General features: G+C 39.0%; 1 protein-coding gene across 5 annotated transcripts in view; it reads right to left on the bottom strand.

Moving 5' to 3' along the window:
• The window catches only part of LOC126263719 (centrosomin-like), a 399,259-nt gene that overhangs the window by 71,920 nt on the left and 309,782 nt on the right, over positions 1–17,557 (bottom strand). For all 5 annotated transcript variants that reach the window (XM_049960867.1, XM_049960870.1, XM_049960865.1 and 2 more), the window contains exon 7: positions 4,964–5,224. In XM_049960867.1, coding sequence (XP_049816824.1) covers positions 4,964–5,224 — 261 coding nt within the window. The remainder of the gene's footprint in view (positions 1–4,963; positions 5,225–17,557) is intronic.

Genomic DNA, 17,557 nt, shown 5'->3' with positions numbered 1-17,557 from the left:
GTGTATGTTTGTGTGTCTGTCGACCTGCCAGCACTTTCATTTGGTAAGTCACATCATCTCTGTTTTTGAAAACATTACTTTTAAACAATGCATAACAATGAAAGGAAAGCTGTCAAACTTACTAAAATACAGTGGATATTTTATCCCTACTTTTTAGATGATAAAAATTAAGTCATTGTTTTTGGTGTAAGGAAGACAGTCTGTTATATGTTGGATAACTGTGCCATCATCTCATAAACATCAAATCAGCAGGTGTAGCAATGGGCTGTTGCTCCAAGTAACGTAGCACAAGGTCAAGGGCTTCTGCTGTGTCACTGTGTGGCACCAGCTCTCCTTTGTCGCTTTCAGGCTCATTGTCACTTCTGTCACAACAGTTCACTTCTTCCTGTTCTTGAGTCACAGCAGCAACTAAATCAGTGTTAGTAAGGTTCTCCACACATGCCCCATCCGCTGCCATCCACTTGTCTATGTCTCTTTCACTAGCTTCTTCACATCCAGGGATTGTCTGCATCATTTGTAGTAGATTTTCCTCTTCATTTTTAACTAAGTTGTCCTGAAATTCAAGAGATGTCCACTGTTTTCTCCATGATTTTCTCAGAGTATTTTCTCAAATATTCTGCCATGCCTCAGCAGCCCAATAAACAAAACACCCTTCACAATAAGTCTTTATTTTGTCCACTAAAGGAATGCTATCATCTTTAATCAGCATTCTTACAATTGTTTTCTGTAAATTAGTTTTAATGTTTGCAGTACGCCCAGGTCCATCGGCTGTAGAAGTTGTGTAACATTTGGCGGCAAAAACTTTGCCACAATTTCTCCAACATACAATTCCTCAGTACTGGGGTGAGATGGCATGTTATCAATCGAAAGGATTGCACGGGGAGACAACAAACTGGCCGTGAAACCATTCTTTGAACAGCTTACCATCCATCCGTGCTTTTTTCTGGTTGTGATAATATACGGGCCGGGACTTCATTTTGCAGTTTTTAAAAACTCTGGGCCTAGCTGATTTGCCGATCAGCATTAAAGGCAGCTTGCAATTACCAGCAGCGTTGCTGCATGCTAATAAAGTCACAAGATCCTTGCACATTTTAAAACCAGGAGCATGGTCTCCTGCTTTAATGCCATGCTTTTTGTTGGCAATGCCCTAGAATTAAGGCCAGTCTCATTTTTGTTGGGGAGAATTCTTTCCTTCTCTTATTATTTTTTCAAACTCGCCCAAGTATTCCTTCGCTGCATCATGGTCAGAAGAAAGCTTCTCTCCAGTAATTGTTAGCTGATGGATTCCATGACTTTTTTTGAATCTGTCCAACCAACATGTACTTGCACTAAAAGACTCACCACCATTCATTAATTTGTTCATGTAAACAGCCTTCTCCTGAACCAATGCTCCACTCAAAGGAGTCCCCCTTTCTCTTTCCTGTGTAAACCAAAGGAAACGAGCTATATCCACTTTATTGTACTGGGATTGTTTCAAAGTCTGCCGAATTTCGAGTGTTTTTCCCGAAGACGTTGCACATGACTGTTCAAGCTTCACTTGGTTCTTCTTCCAACCACAAATGGTTGTTTTACAAACACCCAGTTCCCTTGTCAGTTTAGATACATAAGAATGTATCTTTAGCTTTTTTTCAGTTTTTGTTTTATATTCAAGTTGGCAACTCCAATTTCAACCAAGATGATTACATGGAGCAGATACACAACACAGTACAGTACAGTTAAATTAGCAGATTTAAAGAATATGAAATAGCTGACACCCTATGAATATTAGAACAACAACTGTAATATGGATCACAGAAAGGAAAAAATACCATATAAGAAAGCTTTCTTTGTGCAATGCTGCAATTTTTTAATTAAAATGAAAGACAAGTGCAAAAACTGATTCTTCAGGAATGCTTGGGCTGTTTTTAAAAAAATTATTTACTTTGTGTACTTATTTGTCAGATTGCACAAGATTTGGACCACCATTTCAGGTCAGAAACAAGATAGCATCAAACTGGTGATCCTGCATCAAAAAAGCAGAATTTTATTTCACTGGCACAAAGAGTGGCCAGAAGGGTGAAGAGGGTGGAGAGGAAGGTGGGGTGCATTTTGTGGACACAAAATATGCTTCAAAAATTGTACTTTAAGTATAAATTCTTCGAATACAATCATTATACAAGTAGCATTATTATTAGGGTAAGAAGTACAAAACAGAGTAGTGATACACAGAAGAAGAAAGCTTTATAGATGTCTCATATTATTGCAGAACTTGAAAAGTTGATGGCAGGTGAAACGATTTAATGTTCATGGGGGAGGGGGGGGGCGATGGGGATGGGGAGGGGGGGCAAATTCCCAACTGACAAGAAATTACTGGGAATATGTCTTAATGCATTGAACTGTATGCATCCTGTGTTGCAAATAAATTATTTACCCAGTCCAGAACTTACACAGATATGCTGTGCCAACCAGAGATGTCAAACAGAAATGGAAGTCTGCTCCAGCCATGATTAATATCAACACCTACTACAAAAAATGTACAATTTTTTGAAAGAAATCTACTTTTCAAATCAAATTCTGGCATGCCACACAGACCTCCTACTTACTAAGTGCTAAGAATTATGATGCAAAACTATAAACTACTCTATGTGAAAGGTAAAAATTCATCAGAGGCAAGGAATTTAAAATGAGAACTTACAATTTTTTTTATTGTGTTGTGGATAGGACAATAGTACTGATTGTGAAACATGATGCTTAACCGTACATTATTCATTTCTACAGGGCACGAACAATTAGCGAGGTGAAAGGTTTCTTTTGTGTACAATGGTAACTGTTCATTTAGTATATATGGTTGGTTCTAATTACGGTATAGCGATTACTACACCTGTCTACAACCTGTCAGTGATTTGCTTATGTGCAAGTTCTTAAAGAGCATTTGCCTGCTGGGACAACAAGTTACTCTGGAAGCTGGCCTCTTGAAAAAAATGTAAATTTTACCTGAAACTTTATGCATGACAACTTACCAATACAAACTAAACTCTCTTACCGACACAAGCTCTTTAACATTAAAACTCCATTCTCTTACTACTTTCCAAAAGTATTTCTAGTGAACTCTTTCAAATCTTTTCATTAGGAAGATCATTTCTACATTACCTAAAAACTAGATCTGATTTTGCAGTGCTAGCATATAAGGCCTAAAAAGTAACAAGAAAGATGCAGTCAAAATACTTTCATATTTCTCTGGTACTGGTACTTCAGCCAGAAAATTAGTGTTCACTTTCTCTTTTTTATGTTTCTGATAATCTGAGGTACCTCTTCAGCTTCTCAGCATGGGAGTTCACAATCTGCAAATTCAAGAATGCATACTGCACACCACTGTGAAAAATGTCCTGAACCAGAAGCTATAGCATCTGCAGTTCCTAGCTATGTTACACAACATGAGCCACAGCAAATCATTGTGTATAAGAAATGAATCTGTGTCAGTTAGGACACAATGGACACAAAGTAAAGGCAGAAAAACCAACACAAAACTGCAATGTATCAATCACAAAGAAGTAAATCTTGTGAATTCATGTTCAAATTGTAGATGGATTTAACACATTTAAAAATGCATTCTGAAAAAGTTCTGGTGTCTGATTATTACATTTATTTCTATACATTTACATATGCTGTGTAAACTGGAACAGAGATTAGAAAAACTTTTCAAAGCTGATGTGCATAGAACTGAAAGTGAGAATTTCATTAGACCTACTGTTATGGAAAATAGGCAGAAGCTCACTGCAGGCATGAAGCTACAACGCTTACTATGAACAATGCAGATTTGTATCCCAAAGTTACATGCAGTGATGTGTATACATTTTAATTACACATATTTAAAGAACAATGCACATTTCAGTGGATTCACATCAGTAAATGAATACATGAGTAACTTCAAATGAAAATATTGTTCTCCTTGATGATGGCAATGTAAATTAAGACAAAACAGTGTGTATTGATGTCAATTTCATAAGAAAGCTAACTTAAGTCAGCTGTGACACCAATACATTGCATATATGTAACTTAAAATGACCTAATTACACGCATATGTGCAAAAGGCAATACATGTTTCTATTATACAATCTCCAGTGCCAGAATCTAGTCAGAATGCACAGACAGCAACAATGTACTGTGTAACTCAAATGCTGCAGTTCTGCAGCATGATTTAGTTTAACTCTGAGGTTGTACATCAACAAACATTCCCAGAGGCGAACGAAGTGAGAAGTGGATGCAGTGGGATCCAAAACTGATGTGGGATTGAACCTGACTACATCAAACCACATTCCATGATACAACCACTGAGCCACCATCTTTTAATTACAAATTGAATTAGATGCATGTATTACTCATGACAGTTGTCTTGTAGCTAAAAATTTAATGTGAGTTATGTGCTCTCTGTCACCGGAGATCATTTTTGTAATTAGTGTGCAATCATTACTGGCTGCTGTCTAATTTTTCACAGCAAATATTTCAAGTTTCCCTGCCTTTCGCTGCTTCTAAGTGTGTATGAAATGTCAAACTAATCATGTTAATTGTTGTTATCAGTTACTATCTGTACCCTTAACTTACATAGCTGATAATGATAGAATTGTGTATCCACATATTTCCTTAAAACTTTGTGTGTTAGTAACTTCATTCGTTACTTCTTTTTTTAACTCTTATTTGCGCAAAACAAAAGTTATGTTTTATAATGCGACTAGATTGTGAATTTATCATATTGGTTGAACTTGACTTAATCACAAAATTTTCTGTCGAAGCTCATCCAACTTCACTGCATGGCGATATAATTTAGGACTAATATTTAAACAACCAGATTTCTGAACAGCTTGATATGGCGTTATTTTCTGTAATAATCTAAGATCAATTGCTTTATACAGTAGGCCCTAAACATACTGGTTCTGAAAGGACTAATATCTGTATGCATAATAAATGACAGAAGTTAAAAGCTTACCTCATCTTTTAGCCTTTGAATCTCTCTCTCCGATGCATCAAGCTTCAGTTCCATACTTCTTGCACTTGCTTTGGCTGAAGTATATTTAGCTTCCAAAGACACTAAAGCAGAGTCTCTTGTCATAACTAAAGAGCGTAATGAATCAATTTGAATCTGCTTCTCCTTTAAATTAGACTCCATATCCTGCAAAACTTTGTGCTGCTCTTTTAACTGATTTGTTTTCTGTTCAATGATACCATCACGTTCAGTACGCTCCCTTGCCTGAAAGACAAAGTAATGGCATTACTAATAGAAAAATACAAATGTCAATTGCCCTTGTATATAGTAAAGTGAAAAACATAAATATGTTATCATAAATAAATGAAGAAAGTCATCTATAAATGTATTTGAGTTGTAATGTTACAGACCACCCGATTAGCATACTATTTGCGACACCAGAATCCCATTATGCACATTTATGGTCATATTTTTATTTTCAGTTCACACCACTTATTTTAATACACTACACATAAATTACATGAATATAACTTTTGTTCAAGCATTTGCAAAAAGATGAACGCTATTGTTCATAAAACATGTACTAAAAGTTTTAAGCGGAAGATGGAACAGGGTAATAAGAATTATTGTCATATGGAGTTATCACTATTGTAGGCAGTCAATTTAATTCTGCCTATAATTAACATAATGTAATACTACATGTTACAAATACTCATGATGTAATATTTGGTACTGAAGAGTCTGTATCTGATTAAACTAATAATAAGATTCACATTATGTTTTCTGCTGCATATAATGTTGCATTTTAACAATATTATACAACCTGTCTGTCACTGTGTGTCGATTGTGGCACTATTTTTGAAGACTGGCAGTATGATGATGGTGAAGTTCTTTGCCTAGAAGCATGTCAACATAGAGAGTATGTTGTGCCTGACAGAGTATGTGCACAGTGGTGAGAAAGACAGCTGCTTGTGGACAGTCAGGCCAAGTGTGGCTGGGACACCATAACTATAGCTTTGTCAATGAAGTCAAGATTGAAATGCTCATCTCTATAGCATCTGTTTATGGCTTGTGAAGACTGCTGCATGGCACATCAAGATCTGCTCCTGTCTGTGTGAAATCTTTGGCAGTTATTACCACAGCAGCTTCTCAAGAATCCTTGGAACAACACTGGATCCTGTTTGAATGCATTAACATGGAAGGTGAACTGCCAAAAACACACACACACACACACACACACAGGGCGAGAGAGAACAGCTACTTCAAGGGTTTTAACATTCTTTTTAGCGCCACTCAAAAATATGAGAGGCTCTCTGTCCCCATTCTTTTCAGCTCCACTCAAAAATATGAGAGGCACTCTGTTCCGCACACTTACTGCTAGATAACATGGCAGAGGCTGCAGATGTCTGTAACAGCCTAAATGGAAAGAAAGAACAAATTAAAGGAGAAAGTACTGTGGCTGCAGTGAGAAAAAAGCTGGAAAATGGAGGGACTGAATACATAAGCTGAAGTTATAAATGTATTCTTGCAAAAGCTCATCTAGCACAGAAGGTAAATCTTACTAGTGATTACTACAATTATTCTGTTTACACAAAAGCAACACTGACATAAGACCAAAACTTGAATTGTGATAAAGAAAATTCACAAAGTATAATCCACAGAGTCAGTGTGCATGCAGGTACAAAAGCAAGAACCACAGCTACAAACACAAAGACTGACTGTTTGAAGATTTTTATGAGTTGGAAGCTATTCAAAAGCAAGGGAATTACTTGATGGGAGTTGATACAAGTAACACGAGTTAAAAGATCACATAGTACCAACAATGGCCCTTCACAGAGCAAGAGATAAGCAACCATTCATCATGATGGGTGAGGTGATGGTGCAGCTTTGCAAAGGAACATACGATGAAATATTTTTGTTATTTCAGAAGAAAATCCAGGTACTATCTGAACAGATGCAGAAAGGCCTCTTGTACAAGGAGACAAGGGGGTAGTAAATCAAAACAGAGAAAAGTCAGGGAAGAAACAGAAAATCCAGTGGTACAGCATATACAAACTTTTTCTAAGAGAGAAGTCGCTTGAGCAGGTTTCAAACTGAAAAGGAATATATCACTCCCATCTTAATGTAAATAAAGTACTCAATGTCTTCAAAAACCAACAGCGATTCGAAAGTGTCATACCATCTGTATTATGATAATTTTAGTAAATATTTCCCTAACTTCTCTTTTCACAATCATCATACAGACATATGTGATCAATATTAGAGAAGGAAAGTTGCTAGGTGGAGGGACAGTATGATAGGGGTGGCAGACAGTGAAGTGCTGCAGTTTAGACTGAGGGCAGGTCAGAAGATGGGAAGGGGGGGGGGGGATAAGTAATGGAAAGGAGAAAAATAAAAATAAATTAAAAGACTGGGTGTAGCGGTGAAATGATGGCTGTGTAGTGCTGGAATGGGAACAGGGAGAGGGCTGGGTGGGTGAGAACAGTGACTAACGAAGGTTGATGCCAGGAGGGTTACGGGAACATAGGATGTATTGCAGGGAACATTTCCACCTGTGCAATTCAGAAAAGCTGGTGTTGGTGGGAAGGATCCATATGGCACAGGCTTCGAAGCAGTCACTGAGATGAGGGATATCATGTTTGGCATTGTGTTCAGCAACAGGGTGGTCCACTTCTTTCTCGGCCACAGTTTGTCAGTGGCCATTCGTGTGGACAGACAGCTTGTTGGTTGTCATGCCTACATAGAATGCAGCACAGTGGTTGCAGCTTAGCTTGTGAATCACGACTGGTTTCACAGATATCCCTGCCTTTGATGGGATAAGTGATGTTAGTGACCAGACTGGAGTAGTTGGTGTAAGGACGATGTATGGGACAGGTCTTGCATCTAGGTCTATTACAGGGGTATGAGCCATGAAGTAAGGGATTAGGAGCAGAGGTTGTGTATGAATGGATGAGTATATTGTGTAGGTTCGGTGGACGGCGTAATACCACTGTAAGAGGGGTGGGAAGGATATTGGGCAGGGAATTTCTTATTTCAGGACATAAAAAGAGGTAATCGAAACCCTGGCGGAGGACGTAATTCAGTTTCTCAAGTCCCGGATGGTACTGAGTTATGAGGGGAATGCTCCTCTGTGGCCGGAATGTGAGACTTTGGGAGGTGGTGGGAGACTGGAAAGATAAGGCACAGGAGATTTGTTTTTGTACAAGGTTGGGAGGAAATCTGCTGTCAGTGAATGCTTCAGTGAGACCCTCGGTATATTTTGAGAAGGACTGCTCGTCACTGCAGAAGCGATAACCATAGGTGGCTAGGCTGTACAGAAGGGACTTCTTGGTGTGGAATGCGTGGCAACTGTCGAAGTGGAGGTATTGCTGGTGGTTAGTAGGTTTGATAATGGCAGAGGTACTGATGCTGCCATCTCTGAGGTGGAGGTCAACATCTAGGAAGATGGCTTGTTGGGTTGAGTAGGACCAGGTGAAGCAAATGGTGGAGAAGTAGTAGTTGTTCTGGAGGAATGTGTATATGGTGTCCTCACCTTCAATTCGGATAGCAAAGATGTCATCAATGAATCTGAACCAGGTGAGGGGTTTAGGATACTGGATTTTTAGTAAGGATTCCTCTAGATTGCCCATGAGTAGGTTGGCATAGGATGGTGCCATGTGTGTGCCCATAGCTGTACCCCAGATTTGTTTGTACATAATCCCTTCCAAGGAGAAGTAATTGTGGGTGAGGATATAGTTGGTCATGGTGACTAGGAATGAGGTTGTTGGTTTGGAATCCGTAGGGCGTCTGGACAGGTAGTTTTTGATAGCAGTAAGGCCATGGGCATTAGGAATGTTAGTGTACAGGGAGGTGGCATCAATAGTAACTATGGTGGTGATGTTTGCTTTGTGGGACACTTAACTGCGCGGTTATCAGCGCCCGTACAAATTCCCAACCTTCGCACAGTCCAATCTCACCACTTTCATGAATGATGATGAAATGATGAGGACAACACAAACACACAGTCGTCTCGGGCAGGTGAAAATCCCTGATCCTGCCGGGAATAATAATAATAACGAGCAGGGCACCGTGTGGTAAAGGGACAAGAACTGTGGAGAGTCGGTGGAGGAAATGGTTGGTATCTTTTATATAAGAAGACAGGTTCCGGGAAATAGGTTGAAGGTGTTAGTCTGTGACAGCAGAGATTGTCTCAGTAGAGAGACAGTAACCGGCTACAATAGGGCGTCCTGGGTGGTTGGGATTATGGAATTTAGGAAGCATGTAGAAGGTGGGAGTGTGGGGAGTAGTAGGGATAAGTAGAGAGATTGACTCTGGGGAGAGGTTATGGGATGGGCCTAAGGATTTGAGTAGTGACTGGAGATCCTGCTGGATTACTGGAATGGGGTCACTGTGGCAAGGTTTGCAAGTGGGAATATCTGAAAGCTGACGGAGTCCTTCCACCACATAATCCATGCGGTTCTAAACAACGGTGGTGGAGCCTTTGTCTGCAGGTAGGATTATAAGGTCGGACTCAGTTTTTAGATGGTGGGCTACTGTTCTTTCTGTGGATGTAATGTTAGTTTGCATGTTGAGGGATTTGGGGAATGATGCTGAGGCAAGGTTCGAGGTTAAGAAACCCTGGCAAGTTAATAGGGAGTGGTTTGGAGGCAGTGCGGGTGTATCACAATAGGATAGAGGAGTGAACTGAGTTAGGCAAGGTTCAATATTGGCCTTTGGTAGAGTCTGACTGGTGGCAAAAAAGTGTTTCCACTGTAGGAACAGGGAGGAGATCTTTAACCAGTCCTGCATGACTGAATGTGGGAGTGGAGCAAAAGGTGAGGCCTTTGGAAAGAACTGACATTTCTGTGGGACTAAGGCTTCAGGAGGAAAGGTTCATGACTGTGTTGCGGGCCTGTTTAGGTTCTGGGTTCTGTGTGGTGGTGGGAGGGAGTTTTGGAGGGTGGGGTAAGTGTAGTAGGTCTACGAGACAGGGTTTGTCAGCTATGAGGGGACGTGGGGGAGGTTTGGAGGTGGTTGTTGAAGCGGTGGACAGTGGTACCCCCGAGGCGGGAATAGGAAGTGAGCAGGATGGAGAGATTTTTGAGGTGGCGTTGTGCATGTTGCTCAAGTTCCTGCAGGGCAAGAGTTTCAGTGTGTGTTATGGGTTCTAGGAATTTGGGATAACATAGCAGAATTTTGCAAATGGAGAGAAGGTACTGCAACGAGGATTGGGCTAGGTTGATAGGGTTTTGCAGGACTATGTTGGTGAGGGTTACGGATTGATGGAATCAGAACTGGTGGAGGTCAATGTGGAAGGAGGGATAGGTAATTTGATGGTAAGGCCATTAGGTGGGATTTCATGAGCCAAGCGGCAATGCAGGAACAGTTTGTGGGACTGGGATCTGGCTACGGATAAGGAAACTTTTCTGTATTGACGCAGATGGAAGGAACAAGGATCCACAGTGGTGTAAAAAATGCGAAAAAATTCGATAAAAAGGTAGAATTACGTCTGAAAAATTACGCAAAAAAATATACCCAAATACGTGTGAGGACAAAATGGATGCCCAAGGGGGAAAAAAACGAGATGAAATCTGAGTAAGATGATGATAGCGGAAAGTGAAAACTCACTAAAATTGGCGAGAAGTCACAAAGATCACACTAGAGAATAACTAATAATTAATAAATATATGTATATTACTGTGGGTAGCAGGTTTGAGGGCGGATGAGCATGAAGAAGGGGGACAGCAGATGTGCAAAGAAGGATTTACAAGCATAATGAGTGCATACAGGAACAATAGTAATCCATACTGTTGTTTCAGTGGATACGTCATTTACTGTCTCCTGAAGTTTGAGATGTTATTCAGTTCTCTAATATAACACAGGAGGTTATTTCATGGTTAGGTTCCTGCTACTAAGGAGGACTTTGAGAAAGTGGCTGAATGATGGAGTGGTACAGAAAGACTTTTGCTCTTAAGGGAAAAGGTGTTTCTGTCACATTATTCAGATAAGAGTAAGGGTGAAGAGATTTACACGGGACAGTGATTGTCCACATAAGACAGTAGAAAAGACATTGGTATGGAAATCTCTGTTGTTGTCCACACGCAGCCAGGATAGCTGTGCATATGATGGTGAAAATCATAAAAGAGTTGAACACCATAGATACATTTAACACACTCATTCATTATCAGTTCCTGTAGTCATGAGCTTTCATGAGAGGGGCCCTGCAGGACAACGTCACTGTAATCAAGTGTTATGTGTAAGTGTTTGTGCATGTTTGTTTTTTAGGTTGAGAGGGAGGAGCCTTTTTAGTTTTGTAGGGCATGGAGAGATGCTGATGCCTCCTTGCACCCGAGGTTACATTCTCAGTCCAATGGGACTCTTATCCAATTCCATACAGAGAATAGCTCTTAAGCATAATACAGTGTAAGTCACTGAAACAGAAAACTGTGTCCAGTTGTTAGGAGGAAGATCATGTCACACCCATCTACAAATAGGGTAGCAGAGGTGATGCCACAACTACCATGCAGTTATCATCTACATCCCTCTGTTGTACCACACTGGAAAACATTCTGAAATCAAACAAAATGAGCTCTTTGTGACAATGGTCTCTTTCATGCCAACCAGCACAAATTCTGAAAACACTGGTCACATAAATCCAACTCTTGTTTTCTTCACATGATATCCTGAAAGTCACGGTTCAAGGCTATCGAGCAGATGCTCTATTTCCTGATTTTGGAAAAGCATTTGACTCTATACAACTCCAGTGCTTATTATGATAGTATGATTATATATGCTATCAAAATAAAATTTGTGGATTAACAATTACTTACAAGAAGAGGACCCCAGTGGTAGGACTGAATTTCTGAAATCCTCTATATGGCGATGTGAGTTAAGGTCCCAGGTATCACACACTGCAGCCATTCACCCTGATGGTCCCTTGCTTGCAACTAATTTTTATATATATTCAGGGTGGTCCACTGATAGTGACCGGGCCAAATATCTCACGAAATAAGCGTCAAACGAAAAAACTACAAAGAACGAAACTTGTCTAGCTTGAAGGGGGAAACCAGATGGCGCTATGGTTGGCCCGCTACGTCAATATCATGTTGATGCATGACTATTGTGATCAAAATGTCCAACAGGTGTGTGCTATGTATGCTGCTTAGTATCCTGTACGACATCATCCAAGTGTCCAGACCGGTCGCCGGAGAGTTACATTATTTAAGGAAACAGGAAGTGTTCAGCCACATGTGAAACGTCAACCACGACCTGCAACAAATGATGATGCCCAAGGAGGTGTTTTAGCTGCTGTCACGGCTAATCCGCACATCAGTAGCAGACAAATTGCGCAAGGATCGGGAATCTCAAAAACGTCAGTTTTGAGAATGCTACATCAACATTGATTGAGCTCGTACCACATTTCTATGCACCAGGAACTGCATGGCGACTACTTAGAACATCGTGTACAGTTCTGCCACTGGGCACAAGAGAAATTACGGGACGATGACAGATTTTTTGCACACATTCTGTTTAGCGACGAAGTGTCATTCACCAACAGCATTAACGTAAACCAGCATGATCTGCACTATTGGGCAATGGAAAATCCACAATGGCTGCGACAAGTGGAACATTAGCAACCTTTGCGGGTTAATATATGGTGCAGCATTATGGGAGGAAGGATAATTGGCTCCCATTTTATCGATGGCAATCTAAATGGTGCAATGTATGCTGATTTCCTACGTAATGTTCTACCGATGTTTCACTGCATGACAGAATGGTGATGTACTTCCAACATGATTGATGCCCGGCACATAGCTTGCATGCGGTTGAAGCGGTATTGAATAGCATATTTCTTGACAGGTGGATTGGTCATCGAAGCACTATACCATGGCCCACATGTTCACCAGATCTGACGCCCCCGGATTTCTTTCTGTGGGGAAAGTTGAAGGATATTTGCTATCGTGATGCACCGAATACGCCTGACAACATGCATCAGCGCACTGTCAATGCGTGTGCGAACATTACGGAAGGCGAACTACTCGCTGTTGAGAGGAATGTCGTTACACGTGTTGCCAAATGCATTGAGGTTGATGGACTTCACTTTGAGCATTTATTGCATTAATGTGGTATTTACAGGTAATCACGCTGTAACAGCATGCATTCTCAGAAATGATAAGTTCACAAAGGTACATGTATCACATTGGAACAACCGAAACTTATCTACGTTCTGAATTTTAATTCAAGAAACGTCTGTCACAAAGCGAAAAAAGTGGTCCAACTAAAACATTCATATTTCTTTATGTATTACACGAATATGTAATAAAAAATGGGGGTTCCTATTTAAAAAAACGCAGTTGATATCCGTTTGACCTATGGCAGCGCCATCTAGTGGGCCAATCATAGCGCCATCTGGTTTCCCCCTTCAAGCTAGTTAAGTTCCACTCTTTGTAGTTTTTTCATTTGACGCTTATTTCATGAGATATTTGGCCCGGTCACGATATCCTATATCTCACACACTGAATCTCTCACAATGCTCCAGGGTCCCCCCCTCTTGGGGGGGGGGGGGGGGGGCAGTATCATTCAGCAAAAATCACACAGGAAAGGAAAAAGGGGAATTTAACATTTTGGGGCTCAAATCAAATTAGGGGCTTTGAAATTTGTTATTGTTAACTCTTTAATGGAATGACTTTGGTCATTGTTTATACTAAATTAATGGGGTTAAATTTGATTTTTTTATTGCTATTCTTTTGTCACAACGCTTTAATCGCCATTAAATTTTTCATCTGCGCTAAATCTCTTTTCCATTCATTCTTTTTCCACTTGGCATTTAGTTTTTTATTTATCTATCATAATATTTAAACATTTGAATCTACTGATGTATCAGTTAAAAACAGAAGACAAAATAATCTATTCATATTGACTATGTAATGGTGTCAAAAGCGTATTTTTCATTAAAAGATGTACATTTTTTGGATGTTAGTCGTCGTACAAACATTTAAAACATAAATTCTTGTTCCATTATGGACAAAGTACCAAATTTACCTGAATCTAAGACACACACAAATCCAAGCTACACCCGAGAAATGAGACTCTCAACTCAGGGACGAATGATGAACAAACACTGGGTTCGATTCATAATCTTAGCAGCAAGGTTATTTTTTAGATTAATTTACTATTCGAAACGACATAACTCGTCTGCACAGAATTTATAGTCATAGATGATTTTTAAATAAATACAAAAGTCAGCTGTCTTGCTTAATTTCTGATGATGTCACTATTCAGCATAAGAATAATATGAATATGGCTATGTTGACGTAAATTGTCAACAAAGATTTGCCAACTGTGTTTTGATAGTAGATTTATTTGTAGTGATGCAGCAATGCTGTAAAAATGGTGGCACCAAGCTGATTGGTACCCCAAGCAAACCTGAAGTGCGATTAGCACATTTTGTACAAAAAATGTGGCTTCCTTCTTGAATTTGGCACTACAATGAAAGCGGTTCATTGTGGTTCACTATCATCATCATTTTACAAAATTAAACAAAAGAAAATGTGAGAATGAGTCATAATTTACGAACTCTTTGGGTCATTCCACGTGAAGTGTCCTAGGGCTAACAGCTCAACCATCTGCAATTCTGATGAAATTTGTACAGGATGTACCTGAGGGCCTACATGAGATTACACAAAGTTTCAGGCTCACCTGTAACTTGGTTGAGGTGCTAGAGCCATTTTCGTGAAGATCACTTTTACAGAGACCGAAAAGTCGTGAAGAAATTGTCAAGTTTGGCATTCCACTGTTCCTAATGTAAAAGAGCTAGACTCCTGCTTCTGCGTGTAGTGGTACAACTTTGTGTGCTCTAAACACAAATGTTCCAAGTAGAGTTCAGAAAGCAATACATTTGGCATAATCTCAGTTCAAAGTGGGCAACAAATCGTGTCGTGAGAAATTTGCCCCATAGTTTAACTAGGCATAAGTAGTGGAGAAAGTGCACTATGGACCTGGTCTTTTGCCAAACTACTGTCTGTCTGGGTGTTTAGTATATCACAAATTTTGTCGTGGCTTGTGTGTTTAATTACTGTGCTACCATCCTGTAAATTTGCTAAAAAACATGAATGTTTCAAAATATACCCATGTTCAAAGTCATGTATCTCAAAATGGGCATCTACCACATTATATTCATTAACACCATTCAACAGAGCACATTTAATTCTATTTGAAAAACTTATTTTCATTTGCGTGTGTCTTTGGGTAATGTGAAAAATGTCGCCTAAAACTTGGAATTTTGTTGATTATGTCTTCATTGTTTAAATATTCATTTTGCTGTTTATTCGGTGATTTTAAACCTGTTTGTGGCAGGTTCATTGCTAAATTTATCCATTTAACTGTATTAGAGTGTGGTGCAATTTTCTTTATTTAGGAGTCGACAATTTGATTTTAGTGTCTGAAGCATATCAAGTTGTTGCTAAAATGGAAGAACAAGATCAAGTTAATGTATGCAGTTTTGGAAATATTGATTCCCCATGCGATTTAATGACATACAGTGCCTTAAAAGGACTGAAAGCTGTAAAGCAACTTTCCTTAGAAGAAAAAGAAGTACTTACTAGGTGGAGTGGTTTACATGCTACTCAAAATACTCAACTATGCTTCCATCATGAAGCTTTACTCCTAAAAAGATTTGAATTTATGCAAAGATCATGCTGCAACCCATTTGGCAAGAAAAATCACACTGCATGAAAAAGCTTGCACTCAATCAACACAGAAACAGCTGACCTACTAAAAAGGATAACCATGTATGATATTAAACCAGGCCAAAAAATGTGCCCTTCCTGTAGAAAAGAATTTGATACACTGAAATATTCACAAACGGACATTACATATCAGTCAGATGAAGATGATGAGACTAATGTTGGTCACAATTTGAATACAATTGTAACATCTGTTGGAATATCACCATTAAAATTTCAACGAATTGGTGCAAGGGATACAAAAGGAAATGCAAAGCACAAAATACATCAAGTTGAAGGTGCAATTATTAAGAAAATTGCAGAAGTGTGAGGACTTTATCCCAGTGAATTGGAGTAACCACCCACAACCAAGCAATGCTTGACTTGTTCAGATTACATTGAGTTGATCCAAGAATTGAAAGAAAAATTACATATATCAAATAATAAGGAGAAAATTCAAATTTTGACATTAGTTCCCCAAAGTTGGTCTATCAAAAAGACTATGGAAGAATTTTGTGCTTCAGAAAGAATTATAAGGAAGGCTAGAAAGTTAAAAGCTGAACAGGGAATATTGGCACAGCCCAAAGGTAAATGTGGGAGAAAGCTTTCTGAGGATGTGAAGGCATAGAACATTTTTATGATGAAGAGTTTAGTCAGATTTGTCCAGGAAAAAAGGACTGTGTTACTGCTTGGATAGATGGAGAAAATGTTTGAAAAAAATTATATATAAATACTTATTACTAATCAACTTAAAAGAAATGTTTGTTGCGTACCACAATAAAAATGGACCGGAAATTGGATTTTCCAAATTTTGTGAATTAAGGCCAAAGTGGTGTGTGACTGTAGGCACAGCTAGTTTACATTTAGTTTGTGTCTGCATTATACATCAAAAAGTGAAACTAATGTTGCCACAAAGCCCAATAAAAGATTACAAAATTTTACTGAGCAAAATTGTCTGTAATTTGGAAACAAAGGATTGCATGCTTCATCGCTGTGAAGTATGTCCAGGAACAGAAGCTCTAAATGAATATTTGGAAAGCACTCTTGCAGATATTGATCCTGAGGATACAATTCAGTTCAAACAATGGACTCACACTGATAGAGAGACACTTGAAACAAGATAGTTACGAAACTGTTGGCCCTTTCTACTCACCACTACAATGCAAAGCAGTTGCAGTTCACTAAAGAAGGTCTCAAACCAGGAGAATTGATTATATTAATGGATTTCGCAGAAAATTACTCCTTTATTGTCCAAGATGCAGTGCAGGGATTCCATTCGGAAAATAGTCAAGCTACAATACATGCATTTGTCATTTACTACAAAGGTAATGAAGACCTAAAGTGTGTCAGCTTCTGCATAATCAGTGATTGCCTCTGACATTACACAGTTGCAGTGCATGTGTTTTTAATGTGCTTGATCAAATCCCTTAAGTGCATTTTTAAATACATTAAGCATATTCATTATTTTAGCGATGGTTCTGCAGCACAGTACAAAAATTTTAAGACCTTCCAAAATTTTTCCCACCATCAAAAATATTTTGGAATTACTGCAGAATAGAATTTTTTCTGAACAAGCCATGGGAAATCACCATGTGACAGAATTGGTGGCACAGTTAAGTGTTTAGCAGCAACACTCAATTGACAACCAGATCTTAACATCTACTGATCTGTTTGAATACTGCAAAAAAAAAGTTCATGGCATTGAATTTATTTATATTAAAAAAGAAATTATTGAAGATGCAAAATTTATATAGAGAAATGTTTTGAGGCTGGATGTACAGTGTCTGGTACAAGAGATCATCACCATTTTGTGCCAATTGATGAAAAGCAATTTAAGATTCACAGAGCATCAAATGATACATTGTCCTTTATAGCAAATGTTAACCGACGTGCT

Source organism: Schistocerca nitens, chromosome 6, assembly GCF_023898315.1.
Source record: "Schistocerca nitens isolate TAMUIC-IGC-003100 chromosome 6, iqSchNite1.1, whole genome shotgun sequence".
Taxonomy (NCBI): domain Eukaryota; kingdom Metazoa; phylum Arthropoda; class Insecta; order Orthoptera; family Acrididae; genus Schistocerca; species Schistocerca nitens.
This window is presented reverse-complemented; position numbering and strand designations above follow the sequence as displayed.